The following is a 20,617-nucleotide window of genomic DNA, read 5'->3' as shown; positions in this document are numbered from 1 at the left end:
CCTGAAGAAATATAAATAAATATAATTTTAGGTTGAATCTCACCCATTAAGGCGACACGATTTTCCCTGTAGGAGAAACGTATAAATCCCGAGGCACTGAAATTAAAAATGTTATTTTCTATGTCTAATAATATCATCAAATTATAATTTTTTCTTAAAATATAAATAGATTTATTTTAGGTTGAAGCTCACATTTTCTATGTCTACTAATATCATCAAATTATAATTTTTTCCTAAAGAAATATAAATAAATATAATTTTAGGTTAAATCTCACCCATTAATGCGACACGATTTTCCCTGTAAGAGGAAACGTATGAATCCCGAGGCACTGAAAAAAAATATAATTTTCTGTCTAATAATATCAAATTATAATTTTTTCTTAAAATATAAATAAATATAATTTTAGCTTGAATCTTACCCATTAAAAATCTATTGTATTTTATAAATATTTGGAAAACTATCATTTCAATAGATTCGAACAACGTGAAATTGTGAATGCAAAGAAGCGAACACGGGACCAGAGTTGCCAGATCGGCCTTTTACCAGGCCAAAAAAATCTCAAATTTGGCCTTTTTAAAAATTAGTTGGCCTTTAGTAATATCATTAAAAAATGTGGACTTTAAATACTATATTTTGGCCTTTTAAAGCTGTGGTTGATTATAAGTTGGCCTTTTTTCATTTAGAAAACCTGGCAACCCTGCACGGGACGCGGCAGAATAACAAACATGGCGGAGACACTCGAGTCGGAGGGTGAAGAAATCTTCTCAATATTCACAAAAGATGAGACAGAATCGCTATCGGAAGTCGTTAGAAAGAAACTGGAAGAAGCCTGGTCCTCGAAGTCCAAGGAAGTGAAATGTCTGAAGGTGGAAGTGGACAGGATCAAGATTAATTCAGGTATTTAAGTCAACGTTCGCACATGCGATTTCAAAAATTAAAAGTTGTTTTTGATAAGTCCCTCGTTATATATGGGTGGTCGTTTATGGCAGTTGGTAGTTTCAACATATAGAGACAATATAAAAGAAAGGAGCCATTTAGTTGATAGACCATCCTTTTACTTTTGGTGTTATCCTATTTAATACGGAAAGGTACCGGCTGTCAAGCCTAAGCAAGTCATGCTTCTATAGTGCTTTACGGTAGGCTACGCATTAAAAGGGCATCGGTAAATCTATGCTTTAATTTTAGCTTAATACACGAGCCATATATTTAATTTTAGCTTAATACACGAGCCATATATTCCTCGTACTCGATATCTCGTGATTTATCCATTTCTGGCCCTGAATATTTTTGAATACCACCCCGTTCATGAGTTTACCTACCTAATGAAAACAATTTTCCGGGTTCTCAGTGTGAAACCGGTTTTTTGGGTGTAGAATAAGTAAAGACGAGTGATTTGCAGTAATAATGAAAATGATTGGGGTGTATGTATGATAGCGGCCACCTGTATGTATTATTGTCTAACTTAGAATACGGCAGTGTAAGGGGGGTTCGCAGCGGGCGTTAGGCCCCCCCCCCCTCCGTTAGGTAAGTAGGTAAGGACACAGCTTGTAGGTTAGGTTAGGGGGGAAAGTTTAGATTAGTTGATATCCATTTTTATGAACACATGAGGAACTGGCCGCTGATATACAAAGGCTCCAAATGATTTGCAGTAATGGTAGTCAAAACGCATATTTACACAAGATAACCAATTGGAAAATATATTGTAAATTCAAGGGTATTGTATGTAAGTGACTGGAAATTAAAGTATTCTAATTGTGTATGATTTACATCATATATCTCTAATGGTTTTTCTCCGCCGTGGCTCGCTACACCCTTTGAATAATCAGGAATTTCACTGCTTCTCTTTTTGGGCAAGTTGTACATGGAAGTGCTTGCGTGCACCAATCACGTGGGTCTTTATTTCTGGGAAATTTTTAGATTTTCAAATGAGCAACAGCAGCTATATACTGAACAGAGCATTTTCAACATAATCAATTACCAAAATAGATGAAATTACATAAATTTTAGAAATATATTGTACTTCGCGTCTTCTGGTAATGCTGGAACTGAATGGAAGTGTAATAAAAATGGCTATTATAGAACGTCTAGAAACTTGTGCATAAATATTTGGAACCTCGTGAGTGCTTATAAAAACCAACTGATGAATGTCATAGCAAAAATACAAAGCTTCCCAAAGCTACCAGCTCGTGCACAGTAACTCCCCGTCAGTTTCCCCTAAGCAAACAATGAACTTAGACTCCGAAATAGTGTTTAACTGATTTCTAAGTTATTATCCCAGCCCTAGAAGTTAATGTATCGTACATAAACCCCATAATCCACTCTAATTCTTGCACTTGGTCCAGTGTGACGGTCTGAATGATCCCCCGGTCTCAGAATTCTCCTTGATAATCTGCGCGTGCGCGAACATTACCGTTTGCTAGTGCATACGAGGTTGATGTTTTATTTTCCTGTAATGTTAGCGTGCGCAGCTCAACATTACCGCTTGCCAGTACATACGCGCTTGATGTTTTATTTTCATGCGAGCGAAACGAGCTAATGGCGGAAAAGAACCATTATACAATGTCAAGGAGAATTTTGAGACCGGGGGATCGTTCAGACCGTCACACCGGCTGAAAGTTGTAGATTGACAATTATGATTAATGTGTGGGATATGATTTTTTAACAAAGCTACAATTGGAATATTGCCTTCATCTTTTGTGTAGTCTACTGTGCCCCCCATAACAGACCTCCCAAGTTGGTGAGTTTGTAAATGAAAATTTGCCAAAGCTGAAAGATTAGTGCAACGTATAGTAAAGTGAGTTATGAAGTTTCTTTCTTATCTAATCGTTTTTGACTATGGAATAAAACATGGGAGCAATTGTAGAAGATTGTTACAGCAAGTGACATCCTACTATATATTTCTGGCAATAAATAGTTTGTTTTTCTGGTATTATTATAGTTATGGACATTAATAAGGTAACCTAATTCTTATACAAATCAAGAAGAACGTTAGGTTAGGTTAGTGCACAACTACAATGTGACCTGCAATAACTGGTCATATAGCTCATTTGTATGCCATTTTCTCATGTATAATTCTTGGCTCAGGTTTTCCCATTTCCAGTGTTTTTATGTATTTCGAATTCAGTGTATACCTGTATACCGGTCCATTTTTATATGTTTGATCGTTATATTTAGTTTTTTCCTCCATTTTGCCCTGTTTTTACCTACTTTGTCACCCCCACCCAAAACCCCGCTTCCCAAGGAGGTTCCCCCAGATTGTTATCTATAGGGGGAGGAGTGGTGGAAGGATAAGTATTCATTTGCGATGGAAATAAACCTCAAAATCATTCAAATCACATCTTAATACAACAGGAAAACCTATATTTTATGTGGAAAGCAATTAATGTTCATAAGTAAAAAAATACCGTTTTTCTTTAATATCTCCCATAATAAATACTTGCTCAGAATGGTATTTTGACACAACACTCTAAACCTCCCACTAATTTTTGGGTAAAGTTTTACTGTATTACAGGGTATCATTTCGAACAGAAATTATATGCTTTCCTGTAGCAAATAACAGGATTTAACGGAATTTGACCGTCATTTCAACCGCAACCAAACAGAACAACCAGTTTGACTAACTTCAAGTAGCCGAACTGGTTGTTGTTGTTGCTGTTGAAATGAAGGTGAAAACCGGTTGAATTACGTTATTTATTGAAGGAAAACATATATTTTCTGTCTGAAATGTTTAAATATAATGGGTCTTGTTCCAATTCTGGCTCGCTTCGCTCACCAGAAAACAAAAACATCAAGAACGTTTGTACTGGCAAGCGGTAATGTTGAGCTGCGCACGCTAACATTAGCAACACTAAATATAATGGTTCTTGTTCCGCCACTGGCTCGCTTCGCTCGCAGGAAAATAAAACATCAAGCTTGTATGTACTGGCAAGCGATAATGTTAAGCTGCGCACGCTAAAAAACTAGTAAAACTAGCACTTTAAAATTCAAGAAATTAATGACTTACTTTTATGACTGGGACAATGAAATTTGTGGGTCACCGGGGTGTTGTGACTGTGACGTCTTAATTTCTTTATATCCACATCGCCGTTTCTTCTTTGTCTTAGCTTAGTACTGCACTTGGGATACTGTAAACGTTGGGCTATTACATTATGAGATATAAGAAAATTATCAACATTGGATGACGTATCAAAGAATTCACCGAAATGCTTTTAAGTATGGAATACTGCAGTCGTTACAAGTTTCTATAACTTCCATCGTAAAATACGCAAAAAGACCTCACTTGAACTAACAAAGACCTGACTTGGACAAAGGTTTCCACAAAAAAGTTTGTTGGAAGGTCGGGGTTGGGAAATATTAACCCCCCTGTGCAAACTTTCCATATGATGGGTTCGTGATTGGTTAACGGAAAAACAACGGAGTCTAGAGAGTAAACATGAATGAACTAGAATGGGAAACTTGTCCAGAGCAAGTATTTACGTGAAATCTGGGTGTGACAAGGTAGACAACTTGAATTCGCACGACTAGTGGAAGATTGGATGTCACTTGCGGAAGAACGGCTGGTGGAGGGCCGAACGTTACTTGAGGGAGGTCAACTTGTGGAGGGCTGAATGTTACTGGCGGGAGGACGGATTGTGGAGGGAGGGAATTCAGGAATCGGCAAGAAGAGAGAACTGGCTTTGAGTGGGTAAACGCTCTTGATCAGTTGTAAAAAGGCCCTGAACAGACTTGCAGACTTCTCTTTCTATTGGTTCCTGATACAATACTCGACGCAATAGCTGTCATACAACCCTTCCTTAGTACCGAATCCTGGTAGCAGGCTCTTTTTAAGAACCTGCTGTTGCGATTTTATAGTGTTTGTATGTCTGGTCGGGTCATCAGGATCAACGAAGTTAACTCTGCGGTTACCTGTAAAATGAATGAAATCATAGTCTTTGACTTTGTCGTAGCCTTTCCAGCAATCGTAAATGATGGTGGTCCCCGGAAGAACATGCTCTTGGAGCGCCGAGATCAACATTTGAGCGTTACGTTCCTTAACCACTCGGAAAAATGTTTCGCGTGTTTCCCGGTCAATCCCCCAAAGACCCAGGTTGTAAAAAGGTCTCGCATGTTTCCCGGTCAATCCCCCAAAGACCCAGATTGTAAAAAGGTCTCGCATGTTTCCCGGTCAATCCCCCAAAGACCCAGGTTGTAAAAAGGTCTCGCATGTTTCCCGGTCAATCCCCCAAAGACCCAGGTTGTAAAAAGGTCTCGCATTTTTCCCGGTCAATCCCCCAAAGACCCAGGTTGTAAAAAGGTCTCGCATGTTTCCCGGTCAATCCCTCAAAGACCCAGGTTGTAAAAAGGTCTCGCATGTTTCCCGGTCAATCCCCCAAAGACCCAGGTTGTAAAAAGGTCTCGCATGTTTCCCGGTCAATCCCCCAAAGACCCAGGTTGTAAAAAGGTCTCGCATGTTTCCCGGTCAATCCCCCAAAGACCCAGGTTGTAAAAAGGTCTCGCGTGTTTCCCGGTCAATCCCCCAAAGACCCAGGTTGTAAAAAGGTCTCGCATGTTTCCCGGTCAATGCCCCCAAAGACCCAGGTTCCTTCGACATGTTTCCCGATGTTATACATCCTCTTTCCGAACTTACTCTCATCTACTTCCACAATGTGCCCTGGTCCACCAATTTGGTTGTTGTCTAAAATCAAAATCTGTTCACACATCTCGGCAAAAGCTATACCAGTCAACAAGAGTGTGAGAAGCCAGCTACTCCCTTTTAACAGTAACAGTCTTAAAGGTTTAAAGGTCGCTCATGAATGGCAGAGGCAAGTGACAGTGACATTGCCCTAGCAATCAGGACAATGCCCTAGAGACTGACCATATATTATATGATCAGCGCCCAAGCCTCCTCTCCACCCAGGCTAGGACCAGGGAGGGCCAGGCAGTGGCTGCTGATGACAGCAGATAGACCTATAGGCTCCCCAGAACCCCCCAACCTTAGCTCACAAGGATGGTAAGGTTGCAGACACTAATGGCACTAACGAGTCTGAGCGGGACTCGAACCCCCGACTGGAAAACACCAGGCAGAGACGTTACCAATCAAGCCACAGCAACGTTCGACCCAACAAGATGTAAGGAGAATGACGTCATGTTCATCGAGTGAACGCTTGAAGAATGAGCCCTACCGTATCGTGAATTTTTGCGACTTTTGGTTCCTACACCTATTAAACATGTATTAGCCAGTGTGCCCATTGGGGCCCTCACGCATAAGGACAAAATCACCAACTTTACACACCTCACAGGGACCCCCTAAAATTACCTAAGAGCCCTTCACAAAATGAAAAATTTTTGGGTTAACTCGTGTAAAGTCCCGTAGGTCTAAATTTCTTATCGTCCTGAAGGTATCAAGCTGATCTACTGTATATGAGTAATAGATTCAACAAGATCACTTGAAGTAAAACTATAGGGGACACGTCTGTCCATCACGACGGTTAGCGTTAGGAAGCCCTACCTCGTTCAGGTCAATCTCGTGTCGGGGGGCCGTGGTATATAAAATATTTTGAAATCACGCGGCTAACAAAAGTTGGCCTACAAGCACACGGAAATGAAAGGTTAGTTTGGGTGGGCTGTTTGATACTGGCTTAATCCACCTAAACAGTTTAACTAGATGTTGGCTAACCTAAACTTTGGTTGTACAGTATATATAACAAATTATTGTTTGGCATTATTCCAGGATGTCCCAATGAACTACAATATCTTAACTAGGCGGTTAAGAATGTAGATTGTAGGGATTAGAGAAAACATAAGTCCGAACATCAATAAATGTTCAAGCTTGCACCACCAGCTGATAGGTGAATGGAGCGCCGTCCAATGGGTGCTTTTTTGGGAGAAAATTTTATGATCGGGTAACTTGGCCGTGGCCTCAGCAACTGATGCATTAAAACTAACTTTTTAAATATAAAACTTACCCGCTGGTTATATAAGAATGGCTAAAGTCCCTGGACCCCGGCAGGAAATTCAAAATCTCGCGCTGCTATCGCAGATACGTCAGGTGCACACTAGTGCCCTCGCGGTACTACAGGTAGAACTATACCCAACTTCTTCAGATTTTCCCTGCCGCCATAGCGGGCTGTTCTATAGGAAATTCTCTCTCGCTTTTTACTCTGTCTGGACGTTATTTGGTGATGTATTAATGTTTTTTTGAGTTTGGGCTTTCGCTTTTTTGTTTTATTTGAACTGTGATCACGTATTTATAACTTAAAAGGTAAGATTAAAGGGATTTTGACTTAGGAAAAATCTATTTCTGGGGAGAGACCTGTGACGGCCGGTGAAAAGGGTCCTTTACACTTTTCTAATATAAATCTTCCAAATATACCAGAGAAAGATAAAAGCATGGAATGCAGAGGTAACTACCCTCGCGCGAGCACCTTGTGGGTGTCGTGTATACAACAAGGGCGTGTGAAAACCACTATTCACCGGCTGTCTTCCATTTAGATAATTCCTTCATCAAAGGGGAGGGCCGTGACAGGCCCTAGAGAACACAGTTGGACTACCCCACCGACAACTACTACTCGCACCCTCCAGGTCATCCTTCTGTTTTGGACTTGCCCGCTAAGTCGTTAATTGTTTTGTTCGGTTTCAACCTATTTTAAACCTCACGAAAGCATGGGGCGAGATGTAAATATCTCGTCCAAAGATGACGTCACAGCCTTAGGTCGTAGGCTATAAGTCCGACTTGCTTTTTACAAAGAATTATAAGTGGATACTTTCTTTTGAAGTACTGTATTAAATTATAATTTAAATTAAAGGATTATCAGTCTAAGAAAATTTATTCTTTTAATAGTTTTTCTTGAGGTAATCTTCGATCTGTTTGCAATGATTAACTAGCGTTCAGTTGTTACGCAGTTGTCAGTATTGTTACAATATTACAATATTTGGTAGCGATTTCTATAAATAGTACATTCTTCTTCTCAAGTTTTTTAGTTGTACTACAGTATATAAAAGGAACATTTTATTTTGAAATTAATTGGTCCTGTCAGTATTTTTCCTTGGTCAGAGATTAAAGGAAGTTAAATTTCACTTAATGTTTATACGAATCGATGTAGCGCACGATTCTATGGATCGTTGTTTCCTTAGTGGAACACTAAGTTTGTTCGTATATTAAGTGTAAATGTTCCAATGAATACGAGTGATGATTTATCTCTTATTGGAATTCCTTAATTTAAGGGTTTATTTTATTTTATAAATATTATCTATTAAGGTAATATTTAGTATTTAATATTTCGCTGCATTTATATGGGATTCAGTGGTTTTTCATTCTCATTCAAATGATTGAGAGAATTGTAAGTCTCTCTCTAAGAGTTCATTTCGTTTGAGAGAACGTATACTTTGGTTTTCAAATAATTGTGAAACTTTCTTTTTACCAAAGAGTAAAATGCAAATTTTTAGTGTTAGAATTACGCAGTGAATTTTTTTCAGTGGAGAGTGCTTCTGTTCGGACCTGTCGTTATCCTAGTCTTAGACCTCTGTCAAGCTCCCGGAAGGGGAGAAGTTAGGTCGAACGACGAAAGGAATCGAGAGGGTAGCCAGGCGCTACAGTCTTTTAAGATCCGAACAGAAGTCCTCTCGAGCGTTTTCTGTCATCCCCCAGAACGCTCACCCTCGCTATAGATAAAGCGAGGTATTAGTGTTGTCAAACATTATACGTGCGTTTCAGGCGCTAAGCTGAAAACAAAATTAGATTCGTTCTGCGTATTTACGTTTCATGCGGTGCGGACTTAGTGCCTCCGCCTCCACCTGATGGGTGTCGTCTCCCGACAGTGGCAAGCGCTAGGGATTGACGAGGATAGGGCTGATTACATTTTGCCTAAGGTTGATTCTGATCTTTGTTGTTAGGAGTGAAACAGCAATTATCTTCGTTTATGCAGTCTTATCAGCCTGCCGTTGACAGTGCAGTTGGGTGTCACGATTCTGGTTTTGACTCGGTCGCACAGGCGACCTGCCTATTCAGAGATGATATTCACAAAAAGTTGCGAAGAGCACGTCTGGATATCTGCGAAGATCATCAGAGCATCGGTCTACCAGGCAAAGTGGAACGTCGTCTGTGGTTGGTGTCGTGGAAGGGTTATCTCTCCACCCGATGTCACTATTCCAGCAATAGCGGAGTGCCTCATGTATTTGCGGGAGGAAATGCGCCTTTCAGTTTCGGTAGTAAAAGACTATCGCTCAGCCTTAAGTCTCGCCTTTAAACTAAAAGGAGTAGACATTTCTTCATCAGGAGAACTTCCCTCCTCATACAAAGCTACGAACTTCCCTGTCCTCAGTCTAAAGTGAGACCACCTCTGTGGAATGTGGCTATGGTTTTTGGTCTCTAAAAAGGCCTCCCTACGAACCATTACACCAGACAACAGATGGCCACCTTACATGGAAGACAGTGTTCAGACTCGCCTTGGCTTCGGCTAAACAAGTCAACGAACTTCATGGTCTCTTATGACATTGCTTATTCAAGGGGATGGGGAGAAATAAGCATCAGCTTTGTCCCAGAGTTTTTTGCCTAGATTCAGAATCCAGGGGTATATGATCCTAGGTTCGATTCCCTCCGGATAACTAGTCTCCGCTCTGTAACCATCGATCCAGATCCTCTGTTACTATGTCCAGTGAGGAGTTTGAGGCTCTACCTAAAGATGACAGTAGCAGCTTGTCGCCGTGTTCCTTCGCTCTTTGTCAGCACTGGCAGATATAAGAGGAGGATCACAGAAAACACCATCTCAGCTTGGATTTGCAGGGTCATTGACTAAGCACCGAATCCAGATCCTCCTGCAACATGTCGACCCAGAACGCACAATGTCGGGCATAACTAAGTCCTTGGCCTTTAAAAGAAACTACTCTGTGTCTCAGATTCTGCAAGTGGGCGTGTGGAAACTTCAAACGTCTTTCACCTCTCGTTACCTGCAAGACGTGACCCAGAGGAAACTCGATACGTTCTCTATTGGTCCTGTGGTGGCTGAACAACAGCTGGTTTAGTACCTCAAGCTCCTTATTGCACAAGTAGCAGAAGGTTGAGGGCATTGGTTACCCAGTTATAGTCTGCGTGAATTAAAAAGAATGACTGGCTCTTAACTTTCTTCACCCACCCCCTCTTGGGGAAATCAGCATCCTGGGGCCCTCTGCACAAGCTGGTCTCAACTATTGCAGGTAAACCATTGCTCCATTGTGTAACCTAGTATTCTATCAATACTGTTACGTCCCTATACCCTAACGAGGTGGTATTGGAAATGTCTTGATCAACTCCGTTATTTCCTACAGACTAGGAATAACAGATACCTTGATAAGTCACATTGCTCGTAACTCAACACTCAGCTTGTGTAGGCCGCAGACCATGCTTAGCAAGGTTTAGCAAGATGGTGGGGTTTCCTTACTTGTGTACTAACATACATAATAAGAAATCCCCGGGTAAAGCCAAAGAGCCAGATTGGCTGGAATATACACCCTTCTAATGGGTGAGTCACCCCTTTAAATAGAGTAGGTTTGTATTCGTTACGGAACAAATGCCAAATTTGTAGATACAGTGAACCCTCGTTTATCGCGGTAGATAGGTTCCAGACGCGGCCGCGATAGGTGAAAATCCGCCAAGTAGTGACACCATATTTACCTATTTATTTAACATGTATATTCAGACTTTTAAAACCTTCCCTTGTACGTAGTACTGTTAACAAACTACCCTTTAATGTACAGAACACTTAATACATGTACTACAGTACCCTAAACTAAAACAGGCACAAATATTAAAGGCAATTTTATATCATGCGTTTCCTAAACACGCTAAAAAGCACGTTAAAAAATGGCAACCAATGTTTTGTTTACATTTATCTCTGATCATAATGAAGAAACAAACTGGAGGTAGAGCTTTGCTTATTACCCAGACATATTTCCCATACTATTCCCTTAGAACTACATCACATCTTCCTACTTTAGATATATATATATATATATATATATATATATATATATATATATATATATATATATATATATATATATATATATATTTATATGTATACACATGTTCATACCTACGTATATACATACATACATATATACATAAATACATGCATACATATATATATATATATATATATATATATATATATATATATATATATATATATATATATATATATATATATATATATATATATGTATATATATGAGTTATGGAAAAAATCCGCGATGGTCGAACCGCGAAGTAGCGAGGGTTCACTGTAATGTGTATTTTTCCTAACGATACAAACCTTTAGCAATTTTTACAAACTTACCTGCCAACCCTATCCCCCTTGAAGACCTACCACCAAGCAAAGTGAAGTACAGTCTCAGGTGTGCAAGTGAAGGAGGAAGTTAACTACCCCTCTTACCCGCTGCTAACTAGCGGGATGGGTAGTTAATCATTGCTAAAATTTAATGGCTTGTCCTTTCAGCTTTGCCAAAAGTAATACTCCAATAGGAAAAATACAATTCATTTCTAAATTTGTCATATTGCTTAAAAAAACTATGTGAAAACTATGAGCCTTTAAATTTGTTCATTAGTTTGTATATCTTTCACTTCATACTGTTAACTGTATTTCATCCAAAAAATTCTGGAATATTAAAATGTGTTTATTTTTTATAGATCAAGAAAAATTTAATTTAGAAAGAGAACTGGTGACTGTGCGTGGACAATTAGAGGAAGAAGTAGCACTAAAGGAGGAAGCCACCAATGCCAGAGAAGCCAATGAAAGTCGGATAATCAAGCTCGAAGATGAACTGGGGGACTGTAGAACTAAAGTCATCTCCCTTACACGAGAATTACAACAGTAAGTATATTATGCCCTATGTAGGTCTTCATAGTTATAGCAATCACTGATTGATAACATGATATTTCTAATGAATTTAAAACTTTTTAACAACTGCCCTAAATTTCTTGAGCAATTTTCCATAGTTGGGACACTTCATTAAATCATCCTTTTCCTAAACTGGATAGGATGTCCTATACAGTGAAATGTAACCAGTGCTAATGACTGATTTTCTTTTTTTAAGGTCACAGAATGAACAAGAAAATGTTTCTTCACAATCTGCTGCCATGGCTGGTAGCTTGGAAACTAGAACACGTCGAATCCAAGAGCTTCAGGAGCAGGTATGTATGTTGATTTTAATTGAGGTAATTTTACCTCGTAAAATTTTTTATGCGGGTTGTAATTAGATGTAATTAACCCTTTTACCCCCAAAGGACGTATTGGTACGTTTCACAAAACTCATCCCTTTACCCACATGGACGTACCGGTACGTCCTTGCAAAAAACTGCTATTTAAATTTTTTTTTTGCATATTTTTGATAATTTTTTTAGAAACTTCAGGCATTTTCCAAGAGAATGAGACCAACCTGACCTCTCTCTGATGAAAATTAAGGCTATTAGAGCAATTTAAAAAAAATATACTGCAAAATGTGCTTGAAAAAAAATAACCCCTGGGGGTTAAGGGTTGGAAATTTCCAAATAGCCTGGGGGTAAAAGGATTAACTGAAAAGACATAGAATAATCAATTATATAAGACCAAATACAACAAAGCGTGTTCTGACATATAACTAGAGAGTAAGTTTTATGTTGTTGTAAGAAGTGTATTTTCAACCCCTTGTGTAATACTACAATGGCCTTTTTTCCTATCAAAGTCTGTTCTGTGTTGGGCGTTATTTAATCGGGATTAAATGCCTGTAGATATTGATTTGCAAAATTCCATAGCTTTCCTGCAAATAATCAAATTCACTAATATCAAACCCATGAATGGCAAGGTCTGACTATATTCAGTGTAGAATACAGGTGTTGTCTAAACTGCATATCAGTTCTGGATGTTTAACCCTTTTACCCCTAAAGGACGTACTGGTACGTTTCACAAAACTCATCCCTTTACCCCCATGGATGTACCGGTACGTCCTTGCAAAAAACTGCTATTTAGATTTTTTTTTTTGCATATTTTTGATAATTTTTTTTAGAAACTTAAGGCATTTTCCAAGAGAATGAGACCAACCTGATCTCTCTATTATGAAAATTAAGGCTATTAGAGCAATTTAAAAAAATATACTGCAAAATGTGCTTGAAAAAAAATAACCCCGGGGGGTTAAGGGTTGGAAATTTCCAAATAGCCTGGGGGTAAAAGGGTTAACTGAAAAGACAGAGTAATCAATTATATAAGACCAAATACAACAAAGCATTTTCTGTCATAACTGGAGAGTAAGTTTTATGTTGTTGAAGAAGTGAATTTTCAACCCCTTGTGTAATACTGCAATGGCCTTTTTCCTATCAAAGTCTGTTCTGTGTTGGGCGTTATTTAATCTGGATTAACCCTTTTACCCCCAGGCTATTTGGAAATTTCCAATCCTTAACCCCCAGGGGTTTATTTTTTTCCCAGCACATTTTGCAGTATATTTTTTTTAAATTGCTCTAACAGCCTTAATTTTTGTCATAGAGAGGTCAGGTTGGTCTCATTCTCTTGGAAAATGCCCGGTTTCTCAAAAATTTTTCAAAAATATGCAAAAAAAATAGCAGTTTTTTGCAAGGACGTACCGGTACGTCCATGGGGGTAAAGGGATGAGTTTTGTGAAACGTACCAGTACGTCCTTTGGGGGTAAAAGGGTTAAATGCCCGTAGATATTGATTTGCAAAATTCCATAGCTTTCCTGCAAATAATCAAATTCACTAATATCAAACCCATGAATGGCAAGGTCTGACTATATTCAGTGTAGAATACAGGTGTTGTCTAAACTGCATATCAATTCTGGATGTTTAACCCTTTTACCCCCAAAGGACGTACTGGTACGTTTCACAAAACCCATCCCTTTACCCCATGGACGTACCAGTATGTCCTTGCAAAAAAATGCTATAAATTTTTTTTTTTCATATTTTTGATAATTTTTTGAGAAACTTCAGGCATTTTCCAAGAGATTGAGACCAACCTGACCTCTCTATGACAAAAATTAAGGCTGTTAGAGCAATTTAAAAAAAATATACTGCAAAATGTGCTGGGGAAAAAATAACCCCCTTGGGTGGTTAAGGGTTGGAAATTTCCAAATAGCCTGGGGGTAAAAGGGTTAAAAGCTAAGGTTGTACTCAGTGTTCTTTATAAATGCATTCTGGAACTGCTTGATAATTTGTTGTGTAGACCTACTTCACATTATAAAATTTTGTTTTAAGATTTATGTTTGTGGAAAGTATTGTTAAAGGTTACCTTTTCTCTAATTATTCCTAATTTCTAGGTGAATGTGTTGGAGGAACAGCTAACACAGGCTTTACGTGCGAAGTTTGATGCTATCCTCAAGGCCGAGGAAGCAGCCAGTAAAGAGCTTAAAGCTCAATACAAGTAAGTTTTATAATTTCATTGTACTGTTTCTAGCTTTATACAATTGGCATGTTAGTCATCTTTCCACTTTTTGTTGACTATGTAACCAGTGCTCTTAAGGAGCACAACCTGGCCTCATTAAAACACTTATTTTAGGGTAACTTCAAACTTCAAAATCTTTTTATTTTTTATTTCTTGACAAATTTCTTTATATATATATATATATATATATATATATATATATATATATATATATATATATATATATATAGTATTATTTATTGTATTCACAATTAAAAGTTAGCTTATTGTAGTTATTTTAATTTGGCATTCTATCACTACACTATTTTTTAAGAAACATGTGGTATGTATGATTGGTGAAGCAAAGTCATAGTGTGTCGTCGTTGGCGCCCACTCGTGTCCGAGTATTGGGTTCTGTCGTTAGCCATCAGCCTCCTATCTGTGGGGTGGGTGCTTATGCCTGAGGTGGCTGTTAAGTCCTAGTCTGTGGTGGAAGAGTCGTGGACAGTGTTCACAAGGGAGGGTAGGTGGTGGGCGGGGCTGTTCTAATCGCTCTCTCCTTCTTCTCCTCCTAGCCTCCTCATTTTGTCTCCTCCTCTCCTCGAAGTCCACGGTGCCATGGTGTACTGTACTCCTCCAGGTTTTCCTGTCCCTGGCTGTTTCTTCCCATGAGGAAGGATCGATGTCAGTTAGAGCCAGGGTGCGCTTTAGTTGATCTTTGTAGCGCATTTTCGGGGCTCCTCGTGGTCTGGTGCCCTGGGTCAGTTCTCCGTAGAATATTTTCTTTGGGAGCCTAGATGGATCCATCCTATGCACGTGTCCTATCCAGCGGAGGCGGTGGTGGATGATGGTGGCCTCCACGCTGGTCAGCGAGGCACGTTCTAAGACTTCAATGTTGGTGGTGTGGCTCTCCCAGGTAATTTTCAAGATCTGCCTCAGTTTCATTTGTTGGAAGCGTTCTAGGATTTTAATATCGTTTCTATATAGCGTCCATGTTTCACATGCATACAGGAGCGTGGAGAGGACTACTGCCCTGAACACCATTATTTTGGTGGTCATTGTCAGTGCGTGGTTGTTAAATACGCGCAGTTGAGTTGGCCAAAGGCGGAGTGGGCTACCCTGATCCTGTTCTCCACGTCTTTTTTGCTTGTGGGATCTGATGTTAGGATGCTCCCTAGGTAGGAGAACTGGTCCACCTGTTCTAACGGTTGGTCATTCACTGTGGTATTGAAGTTGGGGAGCATCATTCCTGGTGGATGTTGGACGAGGGTCTTGGTTTTGTCTGAGTTGACTTGCATCCCAAAACGTTCGTAGGCAGAGTTGTATGCATCAGCTAACGACTGCAGGTCCTCTGCCGTCTGACCTGGGGTGGCATTGTCGTCAGCATACTGCAGTTCTCGCACTGCACACAAGGTGGCCTTGGTTCTGGTGCGGAGTCTAGCGAGGTTGAAAGCGCCTCCATCCATGCGGAAACGTAGGTCGACTGAGGGTGTGTCTGGGGGAATCTCGTTGAGCATTGCTGCGGTGTATAGCGAGAAACACGTCGGGGCCAGAACACAGCCCTGCTTCAGGCCGCCGTTGATGGGGAATGGGTCTGAAAGAGAGTTCTGGTGGCAGACTCTCCCAACCATTCCGTCTTGGAGGGCACGCACCAGCTTGACAAAATCGGGTGGGCAGCCATATCTTTTGAGGACAGCCCACATGGCAGGTCGAGGTACTTTGTCGAAGGCCTTTTTCAAATCCCAGAAGATGAACATTATGGGCTGTTGTTGTTCGAGGCTCTTCTCTTGTAGTTGTCGCGCACAGAAGATCATGTCTATGGTCCCGCGGGAAGGTCGAAAGCCGCACTGGGACTCTGGCAGGACGTCTTCTGCGAGAATAAGGAGGCGGTCAAGGAGAATCCGAGCGAAAATCTTACTCGCGATGCTTAGTAGTGATATTCCCCGGTAGTTGTTACAGTTCTCCCTGTCTCCCTTCTTGAAGATGGTAACGATGTTTGCATCGCGGAAGTCACTGGGGGGGGGGGGGGGTCTTGGTCTCCCATATTTTCAGTATAAGGAGCATCAAACGGTTCCTCAAGCCGGGGCCACCGTGAGTGAGGAGCTCCAACGGGATGTTGTCTGGCCCTGGGGCTTTGCCGGGCTTCATGCGCTGCAGGGCCTTGTTGAAGTCATGGATGGAGGGTGGTAGTGCCATCCAGTGACGGACGGGATGCTGCGGGGTCATTCGCAGGAGATCGTCTGGGGTGTCTGCTTGGTCATTGAGGAGGTTCTCAAAGTGAGACCTCCACCTGGCCAGGATTCCCTCGCTGTCGGTGATGGTCGTGGCCCCATCCGCGTCCTTCAGGCTGCCCACTGATGACCGTGTGGGACCAAATATTTCTTTTGTTGCTGCATAGAAGCTGCGCAGGTCACGTTGGTCAGCGAAACTCTGTATTTCTGCAGCTTTTCTTTGCCACCAGGCTTCACGGATACCTCTTTGACAACCAGCTTCAGCCACCTTGTGAGCACATTTTTTAGCTGCTGTTGGTTGGTTTTCCAAAGTCAGGCGTGCTTGTCGTTTGGTTTCAATGAGAAGAGAGATGGTAGCATCATTCTCATCAAACCAATCCTGCCGTTTCTTGCTGGTGTAGCCTAGTGTTTCCTCCGCGGCATGGGCCATGGCGTTTCTGAGGTTGGTCCAGTGGTGCTCGACAGTGGCCTGACCCACAGGGTCTGCGAGATATTGTTCGCAGGCCTCCTTGTAGTTCTGTGCCACCTGTGGGTTGCGGAGCTTCCTACAATCAAAGCGTTGGTGTGGTACGCTGTCAGGTGCCCTTCTGGGTGGTCGTAGGGTCGTCACGGAGAGTCGGGAGATGAGGAGTCTGTGGTCCGTCCAGCAGTCGTCCGCTCCGGGCATGGATCGGGTGATGCGGACGTCTCCTCGGTCTCTGGCTCTGGTCAGGACGTAGTCCAGGGTGTGCCAGTGTTTAGACCGTGGGTGTCTCCATGTGGTCTTTTGTCGCTTTGGTAACTGGAAGATGGTGTTGGTTACCACAAGTTGGTGTTCTGCACACAGACCCAGTAGGAGTTGGCCATTGGCGTTGCAATTTCCAATGCCATGGCGGCCGATGATTCCCTCCCACAGGCGATGGTCTTTGCCTACTCGGGCATTAAAGTCGCCAAGCACAACGAGCTTGTCATTGGCGGGCACTGCCTGGATGGTGTGGTAGAGCTGGGTGTAGAAGGCAGCTTTGTTATCATCGGTTGAGGTCATAGTCGGGGCGTAGACAGAGATCAGGGTTAGATGTCTGTCCCGCGTGATGGGGATGCGGACAGTCATCAGGCGCTCACTGATGGCCTTGGGAGCGAGGTTGTGCTGCTGCACTAGCTGGGAACGGATGGCGAAGCCGACACCGTGGATGCGAGGCTCCTCTAGGGCCTTGCCTTTCCAGAAGATGGTGTAGCCTGTTCCAGCTTCCCTGATGTTGCCCTCTTCGGGTAGTCTGGTCTCGCTAAGAGCCGCCTCATCAACATTGAAGCGGGCTAGCTCCTTGCAGACGAGGGCTGTACGTCGTTCCGGGCGGTTGGTGTTCGTCACGTCTTGGAGGGTGCGGATGTTCCACGCACCTAAGGTTAGTATTTTTTTCTTGTTGTTTCGACCGCATTAGTGGGATGTCCGCCAGCCGCGGTGAGCTAACCAGACGTGTTTGCCGTGTCCGATGTTTACCCCACCTTTTCTAGGGGCCTCCCCATGTGGGGTGGGCTGCGGTGTCCTCAATAGGCCAGCCCAGTCACGGGTCCAGCTGCCGAACTCTGGTGTCACGGCACCGTCACCAGAGAGCGACTGAATCTTAGACTCGCCGCCTGAGTGCAGTCGTGGGCTAAGGGCTTCCAACTATCCAGGCCTGCCCCCTTCACCCACGGTGCTGTCGCCTCAGGACTTGCTGGTGGTGATGATGATGATGATGGTGAGAAAGAGATGAAGAAGGGTGGAGGAAACGACAGAATGCCAGTAGCTAGGTATATTGTTTTGGGTGGTCGTGGCTTTGCAACGGCCACGCACACACACTTGGCCCACATCATTTTCACCGCGGCTCAAGACATATGAGACAGGCGGCTTCTCCGATGTTGGTTGCATCGGGCTGCCGGGTTCTTGTTATGTCAAGGCCCGCCTTGTTGCCTGCCCGACAGGCATTGCCCTCTTCCGCCGGCGCTGGGAAGGTCCGCCGTTGGGGTCTTGTTTGGTTTGATTTTGGAGTTTTCCTTCTCCTAGCCTTTGCCTATCTTAAAATAAAGGAGAAGGCCTATAGGGGTCCAGTCTTGGTCTGGTCTCTCAGAACTGGCCTTAGCGGTATGGTTGAGCCTGCCAGGGTGGATAAACTACCCCACCGCCATTGCCCAGCCCATCATTGGGACACTCAAGCCCCTCTACTGCAGCAAAGTGCTGGACCATCAGTCATAGTGAGATGTACTATATCACTTGCTGATGAGAGTTGATCTCATTATGACAAAAAAAAGAAAATAAAACTGTCAGGATTTATTAACCAGAGGATCGGGAAATTTGATGGCTTGCCTATACTGAACAGTACTTCTTTTCAAATGAGTTGCATCTTCAGTATCCTTTTTTTAATGTTTTCTATTTTTATGATTTAATCACTTAGGAATTAATCAACTGCTTTATTAGCTCCCTTTTAATCTTCCAGAGAAAAAAGATTGGAACAGGAAAAGAGTCTGCTGTCTCGTCAAGTGGAAGTACTGCAACAGCAGATTAGAGAACGCGCCGAAGAGAATCTGGACCAAAGAAGAGAACATTCCTCAACCATTCTGAATCTTCAGGCAACTCTCAATCGTAATATTGAAGAGGTGAGTATGATAATGGCTTTGTGTAAGGTCATGATTACTTTGTTGTTACTTCATGTTCAGATATCTTGAGTTGCTTTGTCATACAATTCTGTTATTAGCTTCAAGTTGTGAAATTAGTTTGAGTTTTTCAAAAGTGTTATGCCTCTTTTGTTTCTAGTTGCGTGTTACCAAAGATGAGAGGGAATTGTGCCAAAAGCAGATTGATGAAAAAAATAAAAGAATTGAAGAGTTGCTGACTGCTTTGAACGGATCTAGAGAGTCAGAGTCCAAGCTAGATGAGATGTACCGCCAAGAGCTTGCGGCTCAGAAGAAGTTAGCAGAAATCTATCAAGGTAGGAAGTGAAAATTTATGCTGGATTGTGTTTTCTGAATATATTTGATCTAGTTTATTGAACTTTTTATGTACTACTGGTTCCTTACATCTCTATCCCAGTTGTGTCCCTTAGTTATGTACAAATATTACTTTTGGGGTCATTCGCTTTTATCAGATGTAGGTATATTAGTCAAGTCTCCGTTTTCGTAGTTTTTGATAATCTACAAAAACTTGACCCTCGTTTAAAATGGATTAAAATGAGCAAAATCTCAAGTACGGAAGGTTTGTCTGAAATTTGAAAGTTCTGGCCACAGCTGAACATGACTGATGTTTCGGAATGTATCCGCTATTGTGGAGGTGTCACCAGTGGAATAGTCATTGTCGCGATATTGTGAATAGTTGTTATGAATTTCAAAGCTACTTTTCTAACTTAGTATTCCATTCATCATAGGTCCTAAAGGCTTAGAAAAGTATTTATGTGTGAATTTAATTGTTGTGTAAAAGCTTGATTTTAAACACAAGACTTACCTGGTGGTTATATACAGTATATAGCTCACGTCCCTGACGTCACGGCAGAAAAATTCAAAACTCACGCCAATCGCCGATTGGATAGCCAGGTGTGCTACCTGTGCACCTCTGGCCAGGTACCCAGAAACCATTCCATCGGTATTCATATCCTCCCTGCCGGCGCTAGCGGTAACATTAGTTGGATATTATCCTCGCTTTTTTGACTGATTATTGCTGTCCCTTCGGTGAAGTACAATAATTCTGGTTTTTTGACTCTCGCTTGATTGGTTTTTCGTTTTGATACTGTACCAACCGTGTGTCACACGATCGTACTTACTTCATTTTGTGCTTGTATCTTCGCTCTCCCCTCGCACTAAAAAGAACCTGAAATAACATGTCTGTTTTCTCATCGGTATCAGTGTCGACTTTTGAACATGAAAATTCTTGTTGCTTGAGGTTTTGTATATAAAGGAGAGTGTTCTACAAAAAACCCACTCAGTTGCTTTCATCCTGACTTTGAGTCACAACCTTCTCCCTGCTTCGTCACAATACTCTAGTTATATGTTTGGATATTGATTTTTTGACCCTTGCT

General features: G+C 41.7%; 1 protein-coding gene across 4 annotated transcripts in view; it reads left to right on the top strand.

The window, feature by feature from the left end:
* Window positions 1-715: 715 nt before the first annotated feature.
* LOC137649263 (nucleoprotein TPR-like) overlaps window positions 716-20,617 on the top strand; it is a 133,866-nt gene continuing 113,964 nt past the window's right edge. For all 4 annotated transcript variants that reach the window (XM_068382259.1, XM_068382266.1, XM_068382251.1 and 1 more), the window contains exons 1-6: window positions 716-898; window positions 11,643-11,826; window positions 12,050-12,146; window positions 14,258-14,361; window positions 19,046-19,205; window positions 19,363-19,537. In XM_068382259.1, coding sequence (XP_068238360.1) covers window positions 727-898; window positions 11,643-11,826; window positions 12,050-12,146; window positions 14,258-14,361; window positions 19,046-19,205; window positions 19,363-19,537 — 892 coding nt within the window. In that variant the 5' untranslated portion in view covers window positions 716-726. The remainder of the gene's footprint in view (window positions 899-11,642; window positions 11,827-12,049; window positions 12,147-14,257; window positions 14,362-19,045; window positions 19,206-19,362; window positions 19,538-20,617) is intronic.

The sequence above is a fragment of the Palaemon carinicauda genome, chromosome 1 (assembly GCF_036898095.1).
Source record: "Palaemon carinicauda isolate YSFRI2023 chromosome 1, ASM3689809v2, whole genome shotgun sequence".
NCBI classification, from domain to species: domain Eukaryota; kingdom Metazoa; phylum Arthropoda; class Malacostraca; order Decapoda; family Palaemonidae; genus Palaemon; species Palaemon carinicauda.
The sequence above is the reverse complement of the archived record's forward strand: the minus strand, read 5'-3'. Positions and strand labels throughout refer to the sequence as shown.